General features: G+C 39.1%; 1 protein-coding gene across 1 annotated transcript in view; it reads right to left on the minus strand.

Annotated features, from left to right (window-relative positions):
* The window catches only part of bcl11ba (BCL11 transcription factor B a), a 94288-nt gene extending 70731 nt beyond the window's left edge, over positions 1-23557 (minus strand). Inside the window, 2 exon segments of the mRNA XM_055158417.1 lie at positions 5154-5678; positions 22909-23557. Coding sequence (XP_055014392.1) covers positions 5154-5678; positions 22909-22963 — 580 coding nt within the window. The 5' untranslated portion in view covers positions 22964-23557.
* Positions 23558-27652: the final 4095 nt, after the last annotated feature.

Here is a 27652-nt window from a genome sequence, read left to right on the forward strand (position 1 = left end):
ATGTATGTATGTATGTATGTATGTATGTATGTATGTATGTATGTATGTATGTATGTATGTATGTATGTCATGTATGTATGTATGTATGTATGCATGCATGCATGTATGTATGTATGTATGTATGCATGTATGTATGTATGTATGTATGCATGTATGTATGTATGCATGTATGTATGTATGTATGTATGTATGTATGCATGTATGCATGTATGTATGTATGTATGTATGTATGTATGTATGTATGTATGTATGTATGTATGCATGTATGTATGTATGTATGTATGCATGTATGTATGTATGTATGTATGTATGTATGCATGTATGCATGTATGTATGTATGTATGTATGTATGTATGTATGTATGTATGGCATCATCGCATTTTAGAATCTGAAAACCACCAATATCAATGTTCCAAAATCACTTTTTCAATATATTTTATGTTATTTTATTAACAACTTTACAGTATAAGTTTTAGTTTCCATGTCCAGATATAACAATAATTATTATTAGGTCTTGCTTTGTTAAATATCTTATACTAAGGAACTGAATATTTCAATGCCAGTGTCAGTCTATTTCTTGAGTTTTGTATTTATACTTTAGTACAAATACTACCTGTGCTGTTCTTCTTTAAGACAGTTTGTAGGCTGGAGGGAATACTAGTAGATATAGTAATTGCATTAGTTGTAGTACTGGGACAGCAGAAATAGTAGTAGCAGTAGTAGTAATAGTAGTTCTTGAGTTTTGTATTTCTACATTAGTACAAATATTGTCTATGAGAAAGTGTGTCTCTATTGAAAAGGCCAGGAGTAGTTGTAGTAAAATAGTGATTGCATTAGTAGTAACATTAACAGTAATCCTGGGGTAGCAGAAGTAGTAGTAGTTAGTAGTAGTAGTAGTAGTAGTAGTAGTAGTAGTAGTAGTAGTAGTAGTAGTAGTAGTAGTAGCAGCAGCAGCAATAGTATAGCACATGTATTAGTAATGGCAGATGTTCCAGTAGTAGCCACAGAAACAGAAGAACCATGAGTAGTATTTGTTATTATGAATGAAATTAGCTCGATAGTTGTTTTAGATCAGTCTGTCTAACTTGATTTATCCCCGAGGAGCAGTTTGAAGTTGGAGCAAGAGGTTAAATGAAAATCCCAGTTACAGGCCTAAGTACTTCCTGATTGGCTGTAGAGTCTGGCTCCTAACAGCTCCGTGAAATATTGATGAAGAGAAAGTGCCTAAACACAGCTACACAGAGCAGCCTCAAAACCACAAACGGTGACACTGAGCAGCCCCGGCCCGCAATGCACCATGGGAGTTCACCTGCTCTGCTCCACAATGAGACAAGTCAGTTTTGGCAGGAATATGAGATTGATTCATCACTAGAGTTTAAAGGGTTTATATAAGGCTATTTTCTGATCTGTGTTCTAATGTAGTTTCCACGTCACAAACAGACCTGGAGTTGTGTTTTGTTTCATTTGCACGTGTTTAACATATAAAGCCTGCAGATTTAGAGTTAGTTTAGAGTTCTTCTCTCAAACTGAAAAAGGTCTGGTCCACCTTGTGATGTCATGTGGTAATACAGGAAGTGCTCCACTGAATTTTTAAACTCCATACATTTTTACAAGAATCATTTGGATGATTTCTGTCCTGGAATTGCCAATCTCTACTGAACAAAAAAGGAAAAGGGTAGCTGTTGACTGGAAACTACCACTACATGACATCACAAAGTGGAGCAGAGCATTTTGAGCTTTAGGGATGTAAACAGACTAATAATAAAGGGTTACTCAAACATGTGTGAATGAAACAAAACACAACTCCAGGTCTGTTTTTGAGGAGGTAACAACATTATAACCTGACTTAAAGCTCACACGAGTCAGTTTTGTGTAATATGTAGTTGTAGTACTCAAGACAGGCCTTAGTCTCAAGAACGGCCTCGAAACCGGGTTTTTATGATCTTGGTCTCGTCTTGGACTTGACCACGTTTGGACTCGGTCTTGTCTCGGTTTTGAAGGCGTTTGGACTCGGTCTTGTCTCGGTTTTGAAGGCATTTGGACTCGGTCTTGTCACAGACTCAAGGTCTAACTCTGGTCAGGAACTTGGAAAAAAACAGGTTTAAAAATCCTACCCACTTTCTTCACTTTCTTCACAGTTTTGTGTAAAGTGCCAGTGGAGTGTTTAAGTGCAGCACAGTTTGCTTGTCTTATTTTAAGCTTAAATTAACATTTATCAGATAAAATAGAGGTAGATCTATGCCAGAATAACTGTAAAATATAAATAAATGTCGAAAATGACAAAGATGGTCTTGATTTGGTCTCAGTGGGCTGTGGCCTTGGTCTTGTCTCGGTCTCGACCTTTAAAAGTCTCGGTTTTGTCTCGGTCTAGACTCTCAGAGGTCTTGGTCTTGTCATGATCTTGTTGGAACCCTGTGGTGTCGGCCTGTTCTTGGTCTCCATTAGTGCGCTCTTGACTACAACACTCTAATATGGGGCCTTTAAGACCATTTAATTACACAAATAAACTCAGGAATGTTTAACTTTTTTGAACAACTAACAATACAATATTAAATGAATTGTCTATTCTTTTTCTTTTCTTCTACAGCCCCTTTTTCCTACTCGTTTCCTGTTCCCACCATCTGCTTTAAAGAGTTATAGTGACCTTCAAAAAAGTCTGTACGCCTGAAAGGTTTTGTCAAAATAGTCTTCTTTTTTTGTTTTCTTTTTCCTCTGTTTTTTAGCTCCAAATGTCTGGACTGGTTTGAGCGATAACTACCGCTGCTAAACCGCCTCTTTAACCTGGTCACAACTACACACTTTTGAGTTTTGTCCTTTGTTCTGTTCATTCTCTCTCTCCTCGCTTCATGTTTTTCAATCCCTTTTTTATTCACGATGTAATGGGCTTTTTTTTTTCACCTTTTCGAGCAGATGGCGAAAGCTGGTGAGTAACATTTTTTGCGCGATTTGTTTCAACTTAACCCACTCCTCCGGGGCGTTGGGGGCTCCTGTCTGCTGCGTTCAAGTCTGTTTGTGAACTCCTCGTAATCAACCGAACAGAGGATCCTTCGCCAACGTGTATTCAAAATTTCAAATACATTCATGAAAAGTGTTGGTATTGTTTCATTGTGATTCATAATAGACGATATTTCAAATGTACTTCATAGATTTGGACTTTCAGGCACTAATACAAGTACAAGTTGGGGTTTACGTTTACCGAGAGGTCTGTCTATCGGAAATATGCAAGTAAAATTTATTTTAACAATATTTATGTCGATCTAAATACCAAATATACTTATTGTAGTGTTTAATTAAGCTTGGATGCAAAGAAAATGACTAGAAATTGAGGTTGGACATGGACCTTGTGAATATAGTGGTGGATCAGGGTTGGTAACGTTTTTGTTGGGGGTCTGTCACCTTCTCGTTTCTATGGAGATGTCATTGTTCTACCTGGAATGTTCCACAGCATGACATTAAACAGCTCTACTTTATATTTATTCAGTTACAGATGGTTTTATAGCTCAAAAATACCTAGAAAAACAGGCGTTCTGAACCAAATTCCAGAGAAAGCAGTAACATCTCCATGGAGAAACAAATGTGATGGGCCCTCCACGAGAAAAGTTACACAATGCACCTTTAAAAATACTATAGGATAATGTACAGTTGATAAAGTAATATTTGCAAATACTAAGGATTATACGTTCATGCAAGCTGCAGACCTAAATATGTTCTAGTGTGACTGCATCAAAATAGATTTTCATTTTGGTTATTTCCTATAAAAATAATCAACGTACAAAAATACTCGCTCCCATTCATCAGTTATGAGTTATTATTAATCAATGTTTTACCAAGGAAGCTTTGTTCACTGAAACTTGTTTTTCTTCTGAATTTGAACTTGCTAAAAATGATCAGGTTCATTTATAGATTTTGCTTTGAGATATTTCTGAAACGACTGTATTTGATAAGGGAATAGTTCCATCACAAATTCAAATCTGATTCAACTCAACAACAACATTACATGTGTGTGGATAGGCCTGCCTCGTGAACATGATCGTCAATTGTCACTTGATATGACTAAAAATGATCAGGTTCATTTATGGATTTCCCTTGGATATTTATTTGTTTTGTTGTATTTTATATATATATATATACTGTATTTCTGACAATACTCTATAAAGGAATAGTTCCACCTGCTTCTTCTCAAATTCAGATTCATGAGTGTGGATAGGCCTGCCTCATGAACATAATAGTCCTTGATATGACTAAAAATGATCAGGTTCATTCATGGATTTTCATGGATCTCTTTGTTTTGTTGTATTTTAAATATGATATATTTCTGACAATACTGTATTTGATAATTTGATAAAGGAATAGTTTCACATGTTTCATTGCATGTGTTTGTGGATAGGCCTGCCTCGTGACATAATAGTCCTCAATATAACCAAAAATTATCAGGTTCATTTGTGGATTTCCCTTGGATATTACTTTGTTTTGTTGTATTTTCTATAGAGAAAGTATATTTCTGACAATACTGTATTTGATTATTTTGATAAAGGAATAGTTTCACACGTTGCACAGTGTTTGTGGATAGGCCTGCCTCGTGAACATAATAGTCCTCGATATGACTAAAAAATTGTATTTTTATATATATATATATATATATATATATATATATATATATATATATATATATATATATATATATATATATATATATATATATATATATATATATATATATATATACAGTATATTTCTGACAATACTGTATTTGATTATTTGATAAAGGAATAGTTTCACATGTTTCATTGTGTTTGTGGATAGGCCTGCCTCGTGACATAATAGTCCTTGACTAAAAATGATCAGGTTCATTTGTGGATTTTCCTTGAATATTTTTTTGGTTTTGTTGTATTTTATAGTTGTATTTCTGACAATACTGTATTTGATAAGAGAATCATTCTAAGTGTTTCATTTCAAATTTAGATTCATGTGTGTGGATAGGCCTGCCTCATGAATATAATAGTCCTCGATATGATGAAAAATGATATTTCTGGATGGATATTTCTTTTTTGTTATACTTCTGAAGTCGTGTACTTGATAAAAGAACAGCTCCACCCGTCTGGTCCGTGTATAAACTTTACCCCGCCCGTTCTCGTGTGAGTGTCTGGACCTACCTCCCAGTGCGTTCTCCTGTTTGGGACAAATTCCTTTAGGGGGCGTCCTCTCCGCCCTCTCTCCGCCCGCTCCTCTCCCCGTCTCCTCGTCTTCTTCCGGGGTCACCTGGATCCCCACCTCCACGGGCTCCAGCACCTTCTTCAGCTCCACCCTCTGATGATGATGATGGTGATGGAGACTCGGCATGTTCGGACTCCCGCCTCCTCCGCCTCCTCCGCCTCCCCCTCGGTCGGCCATTTTGTCGTAGCAGCCGTTGGCGAGCAGCGGCGGCGTCTGGCATTGCTTCTTCTTGTGCTCGATGAAGAGGAGGATGTCGGCGAGCGGGAACGTGAGCTGGCACTGCCCGCAGGTCAGCAGGTCGTGGTCGTCGTGGAGGCCGGGCGGGAGGGCGTGGGCCAGCGCGGGGTCCAGGTGGGGCAGGTGGGGGGGGCAGGGAGGGGGGCAGGCCGTGGGGGGTAAGGCGAGCGCGTGGGGGTGGGGGTGGAGGGCGTCAGCGAGCAGGCCTCCATCGGGGTGCTCAACCTCTGCAGAAGGACAGAAGAAGAAGAGAAGAAATTAGAATAGAAATTAAAAAGACATAATAACCTCAAAATAGAATAAGAGGGACACAATATTGACAACAAATAATATACCACATCTTTATTTGGATAAAAAAAAAAAAAACATTTCTTGTCTGTTTGATGTTGTGACACTGTTGGTGTCTTTTTATACTTTATGAATAAAATAAATAAACAAATAAATACATAAATAAATTAATTAATTTTTTAAAAAATGTATTGTATTTATTATTTATATAATTTTTGTTTAATTGTTATTTTATTATATTATTTTATTATTATTTTTTCATTTATATTATTATTATTATTATTATTATTATTATTTTATTTATTTTGTATTTAATTGTTTTGTTGTTGTTTTTTTTTTGTTGTTTTTTGTTTTTTCATTAGCCTGATGATAATATTTGGTCAATATCATGTCAGTCCATCAGAAATTTGTTAAAATGTCCCTATAAAAGTTGTGGTTTTGGTTCAAGTGTTACACAAAACGTGAATTGGCTGCAAATTTAAACACAAAACTACAGACGTATCACTTTTTTAACTTAATTTCTTTCTCGTTTGTAATTTTTCATTTAAAATGTATTCTACACTGCAAAAAGTAATATCTAGCTAAGTTAAAATGACAAAATTAAGAACATTTGACTTTATTTGAGTAAATTCAACATGACATGTAAAATGGAACAAGTGTGTTTTTCTTAATTCAAGCAACATTCGATTTTCTTATTTTGAGTGCAAAGAGTTGTTGTTTTTCTTATTTTAAGTGTAGCAAGATGTATTTTCATATTTTAAGTACAAAAAGTCTTGTTCCATTGTTGGATAATTTTTGTTGTTAAGTGAAATTTACTCAAATGATCAAGTTGGATCATGATCAAACTTGATTAATTCAAGTCATCTTAACTTGGCTAGATTTTAGTTTTTGCAGTGTATTTGCAGCTTTATTTCAATTTTCCATATCTCCAAAAACACTTCAAATCACAATTTTTTAATATAGAAAATAAAAATAGAAAGTAGTTTTGGTATTATATAAAAAACTACTCTTAAAAACTGTAAAACATATTTTGATGAGACGACGATTTTGATGTTTTTTTTTAAATGTTTTTCTTTTTCGCAAGTTGTTCCCAGTTGATTTGACGTGTCTTGCCCACAAGCACAACAACAGATGACGCACGAGGTTCAGACCACACACCCTCTGGTTCACGGGTGCCACTGCAGGCCCACGTATCTCCTCCTCTATTTTTCACAAACATCATTTCCTTCCTGCGGGTCCCGGTGAAGCATAAATAATGTCATAATATTGTAATGACAAACTCGATAACAACTTTCTCTTTGTCACTTCGTACGGAGAGATGGAGTGGAGAAGTTTGTGTGAGGTTCTGGCGACGCAACAAAACAGATAAACACGGAGGAGATAATGCTCGCGCTCTCTCTCTCTCTTTCTCTCCGTCTCCTCCTGTCTTTACTCACTCTCTCCTTATGTCCTCCACGCTCTCTTTTTTTCTCTCTCCCAGGCTACGTGTCTTCGCCTCCCTCCTTCGGTTCCTCTTCCTCCGTCTCTTTCTTTCTCAAACTCCATCACTTTTTCCTCTCTCTCTTCCACCTCTCTCCCTGTCCCTCTCTTTCTTTCTATCTCTCTTTGTTACTTTTCCTCATATCCCTTTCTTTCTCTCTCCTCCCTCCGTGCTCCCTTCTCTTTTTCCTTTTCTCCCCTTATTCCACTCCTTTATCTCTTCCTCTCTCTCTCCCTCCCTCCTCTTTCTCCCTGTCCCTCTTCCTCTCTCTCTCCTCTTCCTCTCACCCCTTTTCTCCTCCTCTCTCATTCTTTCTCTCTCCTCTCCCTTCCCTTCTCTTTCTCTATCGCTCTCCCTCTTTCTCTCCCTACTCCCTACTTTTTCTCACTCTTCCATGTTCTCTCTCTTTGCACCTCCCTCCGCTCCCTCCCTCCGTCTCCTCTTTCTCCCTGCCTCCCTCTATCCCTCTCTCCCTTCAAGTCCTCTCTCCTCCTCACCCTTTTTCCTCCTCCTCCTGCTCTCCCTCCGTTCTCTCTCTCACCCTCCATCTCTCTCCCTACTCCTCTTTCTCACTCTTCCATGCTCTCTCTCTTTGTACCTCCCTCTCTCCCTCTCCCTCCCTCCCTCCCTCCCTCCTCTTTCTCCCTGCCCCCCTCTATCCCTCCCTCTCTCTCCCTCCACCTCCTCTCTCTCTCTCTCTCTCTCTCCTTCACCTCTTTTCCTCTTCCTTCTCTCCTTCTTTCTCTCTCCCTCTTTTTCTCCTTACTCCTTTTTCTCACTCTTCCATGTTCTCTCTCCCTCCCTCACCTCCCTCCTCTCCTTCCATCTCCTCTCCCTTCCTCCCTCCTCTCTCTCTCCCCCTCCCTCTATCTCTCTCTCTCTTCCTCCACCTCCTCTCTCTCGTTCTCTCTCTCTCTTTCCCCTTCCCCTCTTTTCCTCTTCCTTCTCTCCCTCTCTCTCTCTCCCTCCTTCTCTCCCTACTCCTTTTTCTCACTCTTTCATGTTCTCTCTTTGCACCTCCCTCCTCTTTTCTCCCTGCCCCATCCCTCTCTCTCCACCTGCTCTCTCTCTATCTCTCCTCTCCCCCTCGTTTCCCCTCCCTTTCCCTCTCACCCCTCTTCCTCCTCCTTTTCTCCCTCTTTCTCCCTCCCTCTTCTCTCCCTTCTCCTCTTCCTCACTCCTCCATGCCCTCCTCCCTCCTCCCTCCCTCCTCTTTCTCCCTGCCCCCCTCTATCCCCCTCTCTCTCTCTTCCTCCACCTCCTCTCTCTCTCTCTTTCCCCTTCACCTCTTTTCCTCTTCTTTCTCTCCCTCTTTCTGTCTCCCTCCTTCTCTCCGTACTCCTTTTCTCACTCTTTCACGCTTTCTCTCTCTTTCCTCTCCCTCCACCTCCTCTCTCTCCATTTCTCCTCTCCCCCTCCTTTCCCCTCCCTTTCCCGCTCACCCCTCTTCCTCCTCCTTTTCTCCCTCTTTCCTCCCTCTCTCTTTCTCTCCCTTCTCCTCTTCCTCCCTCCTCCCTGCCCTCCTCTCCTCTCCCTCCTCTCCTCCCCCTCTCCCTCCCTCCTCACAGAAGATGATGGATTAGCAGCAGGTTGCCCATTTGTCTGTGGTCCACATTAGAAATGCAAACAGATTTGGGATGTCAAATGCAGATGAAGGGTCCAGATGGAGGGGCCCACCTCAGATACCTGCTTTAAGACGCTCGAAAACACAACACGCCCGATACATTACAATATTTACTACACGAGGGGCGGGGCTGGAGGCTGCTGCCATCACCGGGGCATCTGGCCTTTTTTATTCACACACACGTATTTTAATGTGCTTTTTAAATATTTGGGTTTATCAGTTAAACAGGAGCTCTGACACTAAAAGTCTACGGCGGGAGATTATGCGCTTGGTAAAAACGTCCGACCGCAAACCACAAGCTTGCCAGTTCAGTTCAGTCCAGTCCGTCATTAAAATGTATACAGTATTTTATGAATACTACAAACTTTGCATACTCTATACTTCAGCAACTTTTCCACTGCTGCGATGTAACAAAATCCAAATCTCTCTGTACGATATTATCACAATATGCATCTCTCTGTACGATATTATCACAATATGCATCTCTCTGTACGATATTAACATGATGCGCATCTCTCTGTACGATGTTATCACAATACGCATCTCAGGGTACGATATTATCATGGTGTGCATCTCACGATACGATATTATCATGATATGCGTCTCACGATACAATGTTATCATGATATACATCTCACGGTACGATGTTAACATGATATGCGTCTCACGATACGATGTTATCATGATATACATCTCACGGTATGATATTATCACAGTGTGCATCTCACGGTACGATGTTATCATGGTGTGCATCTCACGATACGATGTTATCACGATATGCATCTCACGGTACGATATTATCACAGTGTGCATCTCTCGGTACAATATTATTACGATGTGCATCTTTCTATACGATATTATCACGGTGTGCATCTCTCGGTACGATATTATCACAGTGTGAATCTCAAGGTATGATATTATCACAATATGCATCTCACGGTACGATGTTATCACGGTATGCGTCTCACGGTACGATATTATCACATTGTGCATCTCTCTATACAATGTTATCACAATATGCATCTCAGGGTACAATATTATCACGGTGTGCATCTCTCGGTATGATATTATTACTATATGCATCTCACGATACGATGTTATCACAATATGCATCTCGCTGTACAATATTATTACTATATGCATCTCACATTACGATGTTATCATGATAGGCATCTCACGGTACGATATTTATTGTGATATGCATCTCACGGTACAATGTCATCACAATATGCATCTCACTGTACAATATTATCACGATGTGCATCTCGCAGTATGATATTTATTGTGATATTTTGTCATAGTCCCAAGAATTCAAGTAAAAAAGATATCATATTTTTAAAATTTGTATGTGTTTCAAGTAGGGATGTATCGATATCCAAATCTCTCGGTACGATATTATCACGATATGCATCTCACAGTATGATATTTATTGTGATATTTTAATTGCACGAAAATATTTTGTGGAAGGTATTGCAAGTAGGGATCAATATCCAAATCTCTTGGTACCATGATATGCATTAAAATGCCTTTTTGCCTTGACAAGACTTAATCTAAAGAACTAAAAGTGACTTTAAAAGTGCTTAGAACTGTTATTTCTTCTTGTAGTCTGCACTGAAATGGAGCAAAGGATCATGGTCAATGTAGTTCCCTCTGTATTTTTTTAGCTATTGTTGCAACATAACTCTTCATTTAAGCAAAGAGGCTTGTAATTTGATATATTGTGAGAACTTTGACGATACTATATCACGATATTTCGGTTATTACATACAATACTTACAGACCCCGTGGAATTGTTTTTGATCATCTTGTTGAATTTTGTGACTATATTTGAACACCGTCTTATTTTTTGCTCAAATCTGATTTATTCAGTGTTTAACAGTCATGTATGAGAGCTTGAGTTGATTTTGTCATTTTGTTTTTTCTGTTTCTTTGAATGTATGTATCTTTACCGTACTGTCTGCCCTACTGCGTCTGTCGTCTGCTGTTGTCAAAAAGAAAATGACGAGACATCTCAAGGGGCTTATCCTCCAAACAAATACATTCAAAGTCAAAGATTTTATTCCTTATGCTACCACCATTAAGACCTCCTTTCTTCATTCTTTCGTGCAGATTTTGAGCTCTTATAAAGCTTCAAATGTAGTGATTTTGATACATATTTGTCTAGAATTTTGTAGTTTTTGCATTTTTTATTTTTTTTTTACTAGCAGTTTTTACTTGTATATTTTTGTTTGCTCAGACTATGAACCCCAGTATTTTCAGCAGGTCTCAAACGATATTAAAAACTACTTTTACTTTTTAGTCCTGTTCAAAAATGTAGAGAAGAAAGTACAAATACCTGCTCTCAAATGCAGTGAAGTAAAAGCATCAAATTTTAAATGTACAGATACCTTTTACAAATACAAATACCTTTTTATTTAGTGCAGTACTTGTACTACTTTTACTTTGATATGTACCACTGACCTATATACACATGTCTACTAAAACCATTTTAATTATTAGATTTTGTATTTTCTAATTTCTCAACTGATCCCTTCAAAATAAAACTTTAGATAATTTTACAGTTTTCCAGTTTTGAGGTGACACCAAATTATGTCAGACTTTTCTGAATAACAAAAGATAACGAAACAATTGTATATTTTGCGTTTATGGAGCTGCTGTGACAAAAAAATTCCTTCTTAAATAAATTTGGAGTTTTAAAATGTAAATGAAATAAACGTGGACTGTTTACGGTTTGTTGAAGTACAAGTCGAAGTGTTTTGAAGTCGTGTTTTCTTATCTCTCCATCTACAGGAAGTGAGTGTGTCGTCAGGTGCACCGCCGTCTCTCTCTCTCTGTCCTTCCTCTCTTTCCTCCCTCTCTCTATACTTCGTCTCTTTCCTCTCTTTTCTCTTCGTCTGTCTCCTACTTTTCTCTCGTGTATCTTTTCGTGTTTGATTCCGACGCCCTCAGGTCTGTAGGTGAGCGTGAAAAGAGACGAGGAGAAAGAGAGAGGGAGAGAGTGAAGACAGAGAGAGACGTGGAGAGACGGAAGGAGAGACAAGTGAGTGGGAGGGAGAGCGAAAGGGGGATGGAAATGAAACGTTTATGGGTGTGTGAGAGACAGAGAGGAAGAGGAGAGAGAGAAAGGAGAGAACGGAGGAGAGAGAGACAGAGAGAGGAGAGAGAAGGAGAGAAAGAGAGGGTGACAGAGAAAATGAGACAGAGAGAGAGATACAGAGAGAGAGAGACATACAGAGAGAGAGAGAGAGACATACAGAGAGAAAAAGTGAGGGAGACAGACAGAGACACAAAGAGAGAGAGAGAAAGAGAAAAGAGAGAGGGAATGAGAGAAACATACGGAGAGAGAGACATACAGAGAGAAAAAAAGAGAGGAAGACAGACAGAGACACAAAGAGAAAGAGAGAGAGAAAGAGAAAAGAGAGAGACACAGAGAGAGAAAGAGGGAGACAGACAGAGACAGAGAGAGAGAGAAAGAGAAAAGAGAGACAGACAGAGAGAAAGAAAGAAAGAAAGAAAGAAAGAAAGAGAAAGGAGAGAGACAAAGAGAGAGACATACAGAGAGAAAAAGAGAAGGAGACAGACAGAGACACACAGAAGAGAGAGAGAAAGAGAAAAGAGAGAGACATAGAGAGAGAAAGAGGGAGACAGACAGAGACAGAGAGAGAGAAAGAGAAAAGAGAGACAGACAGAGAGAAAGAAAGAAAGAAAGAGAAAGGAGAGAGACAAAGAGAGAGACATACAGAGAGAAAAAGAGAAGGAGACAGAGACACACAGAAAGAGAGAGAAAGAGAAAAGAGAGAGAAAACAGACAGAGAGAGAAGAGATAGAGAGTGAGAGAGAGAAAGACAGAAAAGAGAGACAGACAGAGACAGAGAGAGAGAGAGAGAGCGAACAATACAGAAAGAGAAACAGATAGAGACAGAAAATAGAAAGAGGGATAGACAGCGATCGAAACAGAAGAGGGAGAGAGCAAAGATAGAGAAAAAACAAAAAAAAAGGAGGTGAAATGTAGAGAGGGAGGAGGAGAAACAGGGAGAGACGGGGGTAGAATGCGAGATAGGGAGAAAGAGACAGTAAACAAAAACAAAAGGAGGATTATAGAGGGAGGAAAAGAAAGACGGGGTATAAATGGATGGAGAGGGAGAGGGAGAGAAAGGAAATAAAGAGATAGAGAGATAGAAAGAGAGAGAGAGAGAGAGAGAGAGAGAGGAGGCTGCAGGCTTTGACCATCTGTGCTTTGGTGTTCCTCAAATGAACATGTGTGGGAGACTGTACGTTCTAATCAACATAACACCGAGTCATACAGAGACGTGACCTGGAAGGAACAGCGCCGACACTATTAGACCGCGATCCCTGACCTTTGACCTGCCCTCAGACCCGCATGCGAACCGTCGTCTGCGACAGTCGACGACCCCGACCGGCGCACCACACTCACTTCCTGTGTACGAGCGTAACCAGGCAACAAAGATCAACAAAACCACTAACAATAATAAAAAAATAAATAAAATTAAAAAAAACACTTTGATATTCAGGTCACTTTTAGTACTTTTATGCATTGCCTTCATTTCTAATCGGAGATAATTTACACCTATACTTCAGTACTTTATAAAATACAACTCCAACTACTACAAGTACTACAACTTTGTCACATGTACTCCTTCAACCACACATTACACAACTTTATAGTAACGCAGTGATTTAATACAAAAAAAAAAAGTAGGACGATGTGCAGTAGTGGAAGAAGTACTCCGTTTTGTTGCTTAAGTAAAAGTACACATACTGAAGTTAAAAAGAAAAAGTATCACATGAAAAATCTACTGAAGTATTAAAGTACTTGTTTTAAAATGAGCTTAAAGAGCAAAAAGTAAAAGTATTTCATGCTGATTTTAAGGACTTATAAAGCTTCAAATGTAAAACTTTTGAGACAGATTTGTCCAGAATTTTGTAGTTTTTGCATTTTTTTTTTTTTACTAGCAGTTTTTATTTGTATATTTTTGTTTGCCAAAAGTATGAACATGTTTTGTTTGCTCAGACTATGAAGTAAAAAAAAAAAAAAAAAAAACTTTTACTTTTCAAATGTAGAAGAGAAGAAAGTACAGATATCTGCTCTCAAATGTAGTGAAGTAAAAGTAGAAAGTATCAAATTCAAAATGTACAGAGAGACAGAGAGAAAGAGAGAGACACACAGAAAGAGACAGAGAGAAAGAAAGAGGGAGACAAACAGAGACACAGAGAGAGAAAGAGAAAAGAGAGAGACAGAAAGACAGACAGACACAGACAGAGAAAGAGAGAAAGAAAGAGACAGACATAGGAGTAGAGGGAGAGAGACAGAGGGGGGGGACAGAAAGAGACAGAAAGAGAAACAGACAGAGGGAGCGACAGAGAGAAAGACAGAAGAAGACACACACACACCTAGAGAGATAAAAAGAGCTAAAGAGAGAGAGTATGAGAACCTGGGCTCTCTCTTTCTCTCTTTTACTCTACATGTTGGACCACTCCCCTTTTTACACACACACACACACACACACACACACACACCACCTGCACACTCACAGTTTACACATGCAGCCCGACTACGGCAACTACCAACAACACAACACTCTGGAGCTGCTGCGAGACAATACAAGACGAGACGAGACAAAACGAGACAATACGAGATGAGAAGAGGCGATACGAGACAAAACGAAACAATACGAAATGATAAGAGACGAGACGAGACAGTATGAGACAACACGAGACAAGACAACATGATACAAGACGATATAAGACAATACAAGACGATACAAGACGATATGAGACAATACGAGACAATACGAGATGATACGAGACAAAACGAAACAAAATGAAACAGTACGAAATGATAAGAGACAAGACGAGACGATACAAGACGATACAAGACGATACAAGACAATACGAGACAATACGAGACAACAGAGGAGACGTGCGAGTGTGTACTGACTCAAGATCAGATCAGATATCATATGCAGTACTCTCAAATATACTGTATGTACAAATACCTACACGTGTTACTTCAAAACTACAGTCCAGATATAACCAAAATACTACATTCGAATGACAAATAAACGCACAGAAAGACATTTGAAGAGAACATATATTCACTTTTTTCTCTTATATTGACCCATCTTGATTTAGAGATTTCAATTTTTCTTTTCCAAAACAATAAAAATTAGTTTCTGTATTGATTTCACGAACATTAACGACATAAACTCGACAGATTTTAAGCAGTTCTCTTTAAAACTGTCAAATTTCTAACTCCAAAATCTGAACTAATCCACATGTGTTTACTGACAGAGCTTTGGCTACAGATTTCTCTCTTTATTTACATTAAAAAACATGCACATTATTAACGTTTAAACATGAATTAACCGCACAACTTTTTCAGAAATACACTAAAAGTACAACACAAACTTAAACCTCAAACGCCACCTTAAATGTACATGTTAAATCGTATCTATTTGCGTATTTTAGGAAACTTTTGCAGGTCCTAGAAAGGTTTTTAGTACTGAAAAGGGCCCAGATTCTGCAGATGATTAATAACAGTGGATAGAACTAACTCAAATTGTAAAAAAAAGTAGTAGTAGAAGGAAAAGTACACATGCTTTAGTGAAGGTTTACCCTTAACGTGTACATTTTCCTCAATCTTTTAACTGTTTTTGCATTTTTGCTTTTCTTATTATCATTTTTTTACATATTAAGATTTGAGGTTGGGGTTTTTTGTGTCTTGAGAGACTTTCTTATAACATTTTTTTACAGTCTTGTATTTTGACCAAATCAGGAAGTGGGTTTTTTACGTGTTGCAGCCAAGATGTGCAGAGCATGTACAGTGGGAGACTATAGTGAAAATACAACTGTACCAGATGGTTTAATATAGTAGCAGCTCGGTTTAAACTGTCTTATACCAATTTCTTTTTCTATAATGCTTCGATTTTATGTATTAATTTGAACTTTTATGAAAACAAAACCAAAAAAAACGACACCACAAAAGCAGAACTTCCCTACACCACAACCCTCTGTGTACACAAATATAAAATTATGATTAAAAACGTCAAATCAAGTCCAGTTTGCACCAAGATTCTGTTTTTATATCTTAAAACTGCAATTAAAACCAAAAAACGACAGCAGCTTCTCTTCCTTTGACTTAACAACGCATTTCTAGGATTTCAAATTGAACCTGATTTCATTCCGAATTCAAGATCACCGACTGAAAATCTCTCCTCGTCCATAAATTATCGCGATTTGAGAGCGGAGACGTTCGCTTCCGCCCGAGTGGGAGGTGCTGGGATTGAAATGAAACGCACCTCGCGCCGATAGCAGTTTTAGTGAGGCCGTAAAGGTGAATTAGGAGAATTTGAAGTTACTATGAGAAGCATAAGAACAGCTTGGGAGCTCTGCGTACAACATTAAGACCCACACACTTTGCACTGCGTAAAACAACGACGGTAGAAGCTGTAAAGCCTATTCACATGGAAATTATTCACCTTTAAGAAAATACTTAGAATTGGAGGAAGAGATCATGTGCAAGATTTCGAAAACAGAAAAGATTTTTTGTCTTTATATATGATTTTCAGTCTTACAAAAGCAGAAAATGAAGACGAAAACGAGTAAATCCAGTTGGTCACTTTATATTTTTGTGTCTCCTATTGTCTTTAAACACTCACCCACTCTGAGCCTATGCACAATCAAATGAAGTTAACGATATTGTCTTTATGTTTTCAATAATTCATTAAAATCGCAATAAGAAAATCGTGTGTTTAAAGCTTTTCGTTTAAGTGCAAACAACAAAAAACAAAAACATTTCTGAGTCCATGGGGTTTTATTCTGTACAACAAACATGGTCTGAAATGTGATTCTTCATATTTCAGTCTTGCCTCAAATATAGTGTTTAAATTTGCACGGAAAACTGAATCTGTATGATAAAAAACAACTTTTCAAGCACACACACACACACACACACACCGTTGAGTGTTATGGAGCACGGCAGCAGCAGCAGCAGCAGCGGCAGGAGCGGTGGTTGTATTAGCGATGGCCTGAGAGCTCCCTCTAGCAGATACACGGGGAGGTGGAGGGGAGAGGGGAGGGGAGGGGGGTTTAACGTCGGTATTAAAGCATAAGTGTGTGTGCGTCTGTGTGCGAGTGTGTGCGTGCGTTTGGCTGTGCAAGCTGCAAAAACAACTGCACATGCGAGCTCCATTCAAACTTTACACACGTTTTGGGTTCATTACAAACATTTGAGCCTCTTTAGACGGATTCAAAGAGCGTTCTGTGTTATTTTTACTATTTGATAAGCTTAAATATACAGTTAAACACTTCTATACAACAATTTGTGCAGCTCATTCATGAAATTTACAACTTAAACATGGATTCTCCTGCTATTTTTGCTTTATTCGCAAGTCTAATAAAAGATAAAAATGCAAAAATGGAAGTATACACGTTTAATTGCACGATTTGAAAGTTTGTGAGGAAAAATTTAAGACTTTGAATGTTTCAGAATTATATTTTGAAAAGCAGCAACATCACATTACAACTTTTCTGTTTAGTTGTAGCTGAATACAGTGTTTTGAGTCGTTTTACGTGCAAGAAAGCACAAATTTTGCTTAGATAGTTTGAAAATTATACAAGAAATTATAAAACATGTGTCAGTTCTTAAAGCAGATCTATATATTTAAGTAGACTGATATCAAAATTACAAAGGAGATTATAGCAGAAATTGTACATATACATTTTTAAAAAGCCTGCTGTCTTTCAATGCAAACAAAAACAAAGAATTGAAAGTAGACCTATACGTTTAATTAAAAAGATTTTGAACTGTCTTACTAGAATTAACCTTAAATGCATCCATAGCTCAAAATTTGTCTTATAGAAGATATCAGAATTACAATAGTTTACAGATTATACAAGAAATGATCAACAATATACCTGTTTTGTCTCTCTGTGCAAAAATTCTAAGTAGATCTGGATATTTAAATCGATTTTGAACTTTTACGCAAAATTTCACCTTAAATGCATGCACAGCTGGACATTGGGCCTGGTCAGATGCTTCAAGATTGAAGTGGTTCTTAAAGTAGACGTAAAAATGTAAATACATTTCAAACTTTCTTACTGAAATGAACCTTAAATGTATGCATAGTTGGACAAATACTACACATACTATACACAAAATCTTCAAAATTTACTTTATTGAAGATGTAAACGAAGAAAATAAAATGAGAGTAGACTTGAAAATGTCAATACATTTTGAACTTTCTTATTAAAATGAACCTTAAATGTATGCATAGCTGGACAAATACTACACATACTATACACAAATTCTTCAAAATGTACCTTATTAAAGATCTAAGTGATGAAAATAAAATGAGAACAGACCTGAAAATGTAAATACATTTCAAAATTTCTTACTACAATGAACCTTAAAAGCAGGTATAGCTAGACAAATTCTACACGTACTATACACAGAATCTTCAAAATTTACTTTATTGAAGATGCAAATGAAGAAAACAAAATGAGATCAGAGCTAAAATTCTAATAAATTGTGAACTTTCTTACCAAAATGAACCTTAAATGCATGCATAGCTGGACAAATCCTACACATGCTATACACAAATTCTTCAAAATTTGACTTATTGAAGATGCAAATGAAGAAAACAAAATGAGAACAGACCTAAAAATGTACATAAATTTCGAACTTTCTTACTAAAATAAACCTTAAAAACAATGATAGCTGGACAAATGCCACACGTACTCTTCGATGTGCACAAATTCTTCGAGATTTGCCTTATTGAAGATATCAAAATTGCAATGGTTTATAGATTATACATGAAATAAAAGCAGACTTAAAAATGTAAATACATTTCAAACTTTCTTACCAAAATGAACCTTAAAAGCAGGTATAGCTGGACAAATCCTACACATGCTATACACAAATTCTTCAAAATTGACCTTATTGAAGATGTAAATGAAGAAAACAAAATGAGAGCAGAACTAGAAACGTAAATAAATGTCGAACTTTCTTACTAAAATAAACCATAAAGGCAATCATAGCTGGACAAATGCCACACGTACTCTTCGGTGTGTACAAATTCTTCGAGATTTGCCTTATTGAAGATATCAAAATTACAATGATTTGTGACAGTGGAGCCTCTCGTTTGTATCATTTTTACAAACACCTCATCGCTCCATTGGTTTGAAGAGGCGGCCGCTAGCCTCCTCTGTCGCTAACAAAGACTTAGGCACAGCGGGGTGCGTGGCTATTTGACAAGCCAAAGAGAAACACGCATCTCAAGTGGGCGAGCACAATTTACACGTGCTCCTCTCTCTCTTTCTCTCTCTCTCTCCCTCTCTCTCCTTCGCTCTCCTCGCCGACAATGGGGGGAGATAGCTCGCTCGCCCATGTTTGCATCTCTTCACACTAAATCAAGCGCTCGGAAGGAAAGAAGACGAAGAAGAAAAGGAGGAAAAAAAAAAAAGAAGCTATTTGCTGTGAATGAGAACCAGAAGGCGAGGGAGAGAGCCGTGGTGGCGCGGAGACTGCCAAAACACACACCAAACAAAATATATAAATCCACCTTCTCTGATTAATCTTAACCATGTGTGTCCAGCGGAGATGCCAGGAAATGAGGGGGAATTAGGTGAAGATCGAGCCAGAAATCAAGTTCGAATTAACAAGTTTATATTTGATCAAAATGTGATTGAAAGCAAGACTTGTTTGCAGATTTGTGAAAGGAGCAGAGAAGAGGAAGCAGCAGAGTGGGTATAGGTTAAGCATGCAGTGACTATAAAGAGAGGAGAAAAGAGGTTAGGGGATGACTTAAGGCGCTTTAAAGCTGCTCTGTAGCATTGCAGAGGCTTGTTTAAAGTCGATCTGATTTCAATTACGCTTTCAAATGCGTCAAGCGAAATGGACTAATTTAAAATGGCATATCTGAGTGCATTGTGGGTTAAGACAGCGTTTGTTGTGTTTTGTTTTTTGCACTAAATCTAAAACTGATACACACGTCTGCACACACCAAGACTAACTGACAACATTACAGCTTTGAATTTAAGGTTTGATTTCAGTTTGGACGAAATCTAAATATTCTGAGATTTTGATAGCTGATGTGTACACCAGTGTAACGTTTGTTGTGTTTTGTTTTTGCACACAATGTAAAATGCACACACACACACGTCTACACACAAAGTCTAACTGACAACATTGCAGCTTTGAATTTCAGATTTGATTTCAATTTGGACGAAATCTAAATATTCTGATATTTTGAAAGCTGAAGTGTAAAGCATTTGTTGTGTTTTGTTTTTGCACAAAATGTCAAATGCACACACACAGACACACACCAACATTTCTAACAATATTACAATTTAAAATTTCAGATTTGAATTCAATTTGGATGAAATCTTAATATTCTGAGATTTTGAAAACCGAAATGTAAAGCAGTGTAACATTTGTTGTTGTTTTGTTTTTGCACACAATGTAACATGCACACACAGTGACACACACCAACATTTCTGACAATATTACAACTTTGAATTTCAGATTTGAATTCAGTTTAGATCAAATCTTAATATTCTGAGGTTTTGAAAACAGAAATGTAAAGCAGTGTAACGTTTCTTGTGTTATGTTTTTGCACACAATGTAACATGCACACACACTGACACACACCAACATTTCTGACAACATTACAACTTTGAATTTCAGATTTCAATTCAGTTTAGATTAAATAAATATTCTGAGATTTGGAAACCTGAAGTGTAGATCAGTGTAACGTTTGTTGTGTTTTGTTTTTGCACAGAATGTAAAATGCACACACACTCATACACCTCAAGTCTAACTGTCAACATTACAACTTTAAATTTCAGATGTGAATTCAGTTTAGATGAAATAAATATTCAGAGATTTGGAAACCTGAAGTAAAAGCAGTGTAACGTTGTGCAAAAGGAGTCAATTAAAATGTAATGAACGTAGATAGAGCTGTCGTTCTAATGACTCCTGACAAGGTGAAAAATTAGGGTCTGATTTTTACGTCAAATTTGTGTAAAAACGCGTAAAGATAGTCAGAATTTGAAAACAGATTAAGTCAAATAAATGTAATAGAGATGCCTTTTTGCTTCTACACAAAACACAACAAATTCGAATTTCGACTTTAAATCCCACCAAAACACCTAAACGTGCAGCTGATTTGAAAAGAGAATGAGCTCGAGTCAATGCAGCAAGCAAATAAAATGATAATGCACACTGATACAGAAGCCCTCCCTGATGGCTGCTGAAACACAGAACATGGTAGCTGATAAATTTCACCGCCTCGTCTGATTTGGCCCGATCACATTTGTGGACATTTGCATATAAAGCAATGCATCTGGGCCCCAGCAAGTTTACTCATGTGTGCCTATGTATGTGAGGGAACCCAGGCATATTAAATGGAGCGCGCATCTCTTTCTTTCACATAAATTATGGAATGTACAGCAACCAAGCCGAAGCCTGAGAAGCAATGAATCAACCGAGACAAGACAGGTCCGACCAGCTATGGACAACGTGCATTTTGTACTTTTAGCTCCTTCAAATACTGCAGTTTATGATTGCAATCTGCCTTCTTTGTCACATAGTTTCATGCATAGAAGCTGTGTACACGTTTACACTTCTTTAATTTGCACTTCTCGTCACAATATCTGACCTCTGTGACTGTCACGTTGGGGTGTGCAGCAAATCTCGACACGTTAAAGGTTCAGTTTCGACACAGCAACTCTTGGCTTGACGACGAAAAACACACAAAGCTTAGAAATTCGGTGTTAAGAAAAAGAAAAGTGATCCGATCTGGCCTCTCCATTCTCCCCAAATAACCCCGAGCAATTTGGAAAAACAACAAAAATAACGTGGCAAATTCAAGCTGCAGTTTTTTTTTTTTTTTTTTTTTTTTTTTTTTTTTTGAAATATAGTTTGATTCTCTGGAAGGAGATTTACGGTTTGCAAATGAGGAGCTGTGCAGTCTTGGGTTGCTCAATGATTGCAAAGTGTCTGTGTAAATTACTTTTATTTGAGGCAAGTCCTGTCACATTCATTGGATAAAACTTTCCACCACGCAAATGCATTTAAACGACTCAGAAAAACGTCGAAATGGGTCGAAATGAAATCTTTAAAGTTGTGTGTGCCAAAAAAAATCCTGTGTTTTTCTCGTCCTAAACGCCACTCTGCTACACGAGACACATAAATAAGACACGTTCGTCCGTAAATACCGCCACTTACTCCGCTCTCCCCACAAAAAGTGCCGTGAGGGAAAGCATGGGTTTTTCGCTGTCAGTGCGTGCAGCCTATTAAATTATCCAAACGTAGCATTAATATTACAACCAGAGGGAGCAGAGGCACAAAGAGACGCACCGTGAACGAGCGAACTCACTAATTACGCAGAATACACAGAGATACGCGCTGCACTCCGCTAATGACAAGCTGCAATAAAGTGAAATAAAGCCAATGGACCCGGGGCGGTGCGCAGGACAGAGCTCTTTCACTTCGGACTATTTTAAATAAAGACCCTGATGCATTAAAAGTCTAGCTGTTTAGTTAAAATTACAAATAAAAAACGATTTATCAGTTATCATTTCTAATTGTAAATCTTATAAATCTGATAAAAATCACAAAACTAAACACAGTTAAAGCTTGAATCTAAATTGAGGGAAATAATAGTGAAATGTATTTTATTTATACGTGGTGCATTAACGTGTCAAGTCCTAAGTGTTTTATAAATGAATTAAAACACACTGTTTCAAATCGAGCAGTCAAAAGTATTATATTATTGTGTGGTAATTATAAACTTTGTATTTGCACTCTGCACTAAATGTGTAAATGCGGTTGATGTTTGGAGAGAGCGTGTTAATCTGATAAGTAAAGTGTGCTCTTTATCTCGTTTTATCACGAGAGAGAAAAGGAAATGGCCCGCGTGAAGCACTTGTACAAACTTTCCCTGAAGCGGACGTGAATAAAAAGCACAAAGTCAGAATCGTGTGGAAATGTGGAAATGTGGAAATCCTTTAAATGAATAAAGTGTGCACGTGCGGTACTCACGAGTGATTTCTCTCTGGGACAAGTGCTGTGGGTTCCCCTGCTTTCTTCGGGACATTGCCCTGGCATTTACACTGGCATCGCCCGGAGAGCGGCGCTGGAAGGGTCGGCTCTCCTCCGGTTCCTCTCTCGCCTCCTCCTTCGCGGACTGGCCCCACAGGCAGCGGCCGCTGCTCGTCCAGCACGGGTCCCTCAGAGCGAACCCTTCCCGGAGCCGTGCGCTGTGCTGTGGCGGGACGAGGTGCAGCGCTGGGCGGCCGGCTGCTCTGTCAGAGCTCGGTGCCAAAGTGAAGGCTCGAGTCAGACTGAAGGAGCGAGCGCCGGCGCAGGTAAAGTCCGTCAGTGTGCGCGAGGACAGTCCAAGAATGTGCGCGCGAGGACAGTCCGTGAGTGTGCGCGCGAGGGTCCGCTCCTGACGGGACGGTCAGTGTCCACTCTCCGGACACCGGACCGGACCTGGGCACGCGCGTCCGGACACGGGTGTAAATAGGATCCACGAGGAGCGGAGCTTATGGGCACTTGAGTGTGTCTCGGTGTGGAGCGCGCGCTGCTCTGAGGACACTAGTGCCGTGCTTCCGCCTGTGTCTGAGTGTGTGTCCGCATCCCCGGGCTGCGTGGCTGTGCGCGGCTCTCGTGCGGCTCTCTGGCTTCTACAAACTCAAGTTCAAGTGCGGACGTGACGTTCAGTGTGCGGTGCGAAGGGAGAGTGGAGACTGAAGAGCACTGGGGGCGACTAGTGGTGGCTTTCACACACACTGACACACACACCACTCACGCCCCGCGCGCACACTCCGCCACACAGAGTGCGTGGCGCGCGCACGGCAGCAGTGGCCGGAGCCTGCTCCAGTCAGTCATCTGCTCCCAGCCCCTTCAGCGCAGGGAGGAGAGCGCTGCGAGCGGCGGCGGAGGAGCTTCCACCGCGTGTCCGCGGAGCTGGACACAGACTGTGGATGTGTTCTGTGCGTAATACTCCTCCACTGTCCGTCCTCACGCGCTGCCCTCCCAGAATACTGCCCAGATGATGCTTTTTTTAACTTAAGCAGCGTTTGACCCTTTAAATAATTTAAATAGTTTTGCTTCATGTCGCGCCAAGAACCTGGATTTCACTGGTTTAAATGCGTAAAAACTAAAACTCTCACTGGTCATTGTGTCTATTGTCTTCCTCCTGCCACACAATTACACACGCTTGAACATAAAAAACTCAAGTGGACTACAAGTTTCAGACATACCTGTTCATTTAAGCTGCTCTACGCGTGACCCCGCACTGAGCACGCACACAAACCTTTGGCACAATGACCCGTGATACACTGCGTGTTCCTTCTATTGGAGGCAGTGCGTAAATTTAATATAAATACATTTAAGATTAAATTAAATTAATACCATCGCTGCTTATTGCTTGATGTGTCTCGTAAAGCCTTGATTTAATTAATCTCCTCACACCAAACGCTCTCTGGTGCGTCGTTGTGGCCTAAACGTGCGTACAGATCACACGTGAGTCTGCTTATTGCCACAAAATACATCTAAACATTTATTATTACACTTTATTACTACGAGTTTCAACTGTATTATTTAACATATAACAGCACAACAAAGGGAACATTTATATTAAAGGGATTTGATTTGCATAATAATTACTCTGTGACTGATTTGGGTAAACTTAAAGTGTAAGTTCATGACAGGGGGGAGCAGAGAAAGATTTGTATTTGTGAATAAGTTAGATTTCAAATTGTGCTTTCTTTAATTAAAAAGGCATTAGTGGGGATTTTATAATAAAGGAAATCTCTAATATCTGACTGTAGCACAAAATCAGGTAGTGAATGTGCAGCTCTGACATCAGGCATGTAAATGATATGGCAACGGTTCCAGGGATCAGTTCATAAAACGTAGTCTTCAAATTGTGTTTTCATTACAGATGCATTTCCAATTGGTGTTGATTTTGGTGCGATATTATATTTATCATAACAAAATTTCAAAATTAATAGCGGCATAACGCAGGTGCCAGGATTCCACACGCCACGATGTTGTAACACCAACACAGAGGATGTTTGGCACAGTTTGTAGTCGTGCATTTGTGTGCGTGTGTGTGAGCGAGTGAGAGTGTGTGTTGGTTTATGGATGCTGTTGATTGATAACTGCTTTGCCGTGCGCGCTGCCTGCTTCCTGACTCAGTTTAAGAGGAGCCAACTACTGTATGGGGAGAAGGAGAGGAGGAGGAGAGGAGGAGGGGCTGGGTGGGGGAGAGAGGAAATTTGGGGGACTAAAAAGTAGGTGAACAGATTGAGAATTTACTAAAGGAGGGATTTTGCGTGTATAGAAGTCAAAACAACAAAATATACTTACGTTATGCGTTAGATTATCATGTTAGGAGCTCATGTCACTGAATTAACTCTGATTAGATTTGAAAATAGAGGAGCATTTGCAGCTGTTGGTCACGGAAAACAAAAAAACAGTGTTTAGAACGAACAAAAGACTAAACACGGAATAGAAAACACATCTTTTTTTAAAGGATATGTTTCAACTTTGACTTACACGTGGGAATTTTGGTTCGTGACTGAGAATAGAGTGATATTTTCGAACCAAAACGTGCAGTGAAAACAACAAAAATGACCAAAACGTTAGTCTCGATCTTCGGCGGTTATTATCGACTTTCGATCGAGAATAAACCGGCGTTTCTGAAGTAGTGGCGATTCAAAACTACACAGACTTCCTTCATCCTAAATGTCCCCCCCCATCCCTACCCCTCTCATTTGGAGTTCCGGAGGGGTGGGGTATTCCGACGAGTACGGGGCCCCGGGGTGCGTCTTTTCCCTTCTTATCCTCCCCGTATACAGTACAGCACTTCCATTCCAGACTACCAGGTGTTGTCATCGCTGAAATCCTGCCGACAACGCCAAATCCTACACACTATCATCGCTTTGTGCCGTTCCCCGCATAGCCCCCAGTGCTACCGCGCGTCTCCCTATCCATCCACTTCTTTCTTTTTTCCTTCTTTCTTAACATTGGCCTTCGTTTCTGTCTGATCCATAAGCGTATTTCGGAGTAGGAGTACGACATAAATAGATTTGCGATGCTCATTTACAAGAGAAAGGAGAGTGTAGCGCTTATGTCCAAATGTCTTTGTCAAACACCTACTTTCATTTGAGAGGGATTCACGCGCCACTTTGTCACAATAAGAGCCGACGGCGCGCGTTATGTTCAAATCTAAATCATTGTCATTTTTAAGGCATGCAGCTGTATTTTTTCCTCCCTTTGTCGTCGAGATACGGGATTAAAGCCGCTTTGAAGAACTGTTTGGAACGGACCGCGGAGCCTGTTTTTCTAATTTTTCCCGCTTTTCTGTCTTCCATGTTTTTTTGTTTTTTTTGCCAGAGTCCTCGGTTCAAACTGAATGACACTTCTGACCACTTCCTGGATGGCTTGTCTGTCCTTGCGACCTGATTGGTTCATTAGTCAGATAGTCGACAGGTGCATGATTCCTACTTCCTTATTGGGCGTTTTTTTCACTTCCTTAGCGACGTCGATTTCTCAGTAAAGGCCATCAGAGTGAGTTATGGCGCGTGGCTCGAGGCATCCTGCTTTTTCCCCGTGCGTAATTTGCATATATATACGCGGCTGTTTGTTTTTATGTTAATGCTAAATAAGCCCTTTCTCTCCTCCCCCCCTGCCGTCCGCCTCGCTCGCCCGTCGACTCGGCTGGACGGTTAAGTTTTAATTAGTGCGACGTGGAGGTGTCCTTTAGAGTTTTAAGATCACTCTCCCCCCCAAACAACTGTTCACCACTAAACTGCTAATATTGATGTTTATGCGTTCAGAATGATGCATGCTGGGAGATAAAGCGAGGGATGGAGTGAAGTGAGAAAGGAGGAGCTCAAGAAACAATGCGCTTTTTATTTGGTTATAGGATTTTAAGGCATAAGGCGTTTACAACCAATCAGAAAAGAGATAGAGACAAAGATTTGGTATTGGGTACTTTTTAATAAGAATGGGCCGATTCGTAACATCATTTTGCGAAGTATAACCCGATGTGCAATACTATTTTATTTAAGTTAAGCAAATCGTGTTAAAGAAAAGTGAATGTTTTCGTCGTTTTCTTTGCTTTCGAAAGAATTTTGGCATGTTATTTGAAAAGAAACGCCATTTTTTACTTCGAAATTCACAAATAAACCTACAGTACATCAATAATAACGTCAAATTTGTGTTTTATATTGCACATTAACCCAACGTGCAATACCATTTTATTTAAGTTAAGCAAATTGTGTTAGATAAGTGAACGTTTTCGTCATTTTCTTTGGTTTCGAAAGAATTTTGGCATGTTATTTGAAAAGAAACACCATTTTTACTTCGAAATTCACAAATAAACCTACAAGTACATCAATAACAACGTCGAATTTGTGTTTTATTAAGTGTTTAGTGCAGGCTATCCGGTGTCGATTATAAAATTTGACATTTTTAGAGTGTACCGACATGTTGTTGGCTTCGTAAATAAGAATAAACAATAAATTCGACTGTATATTCCGCGTGATTTAAGTAATTAATAATGCATTTTGTAGATATTGTCGAACCATTTTACGACTTATTGTATAAAGTAAAACTGCTGACTTCATTGAAACCATGCGCGTAAGGAAACACCCCCCCTTTAAACAATTTCCAAACACAGTTAACATGTCAGTTTGTTGTTTCACCCACTAAGCCATAACGTACAAAACCGTAGAATATTTATTATAGATTTGCATACACGATCTAAACT

Source organism: Boleophthalmus pectinirostris, unplaced genomic scaffold, assembly GCF_026225935.1.
Source record: "Boleophthalmus pectinirostris isolate CB_2022bp ecotype Guang Dong unplaced genomic scaffold, ASM2622593v1 HiC_scaffold_10, whole genome shotgun sequence".
Lineage (NCBI taxonomy): Eukaryota > Metazoa > Chordata > Actinopteri > Gobiiformes > Gobiidae > Boleophthalmus > Boleophthalmus pectinirostris.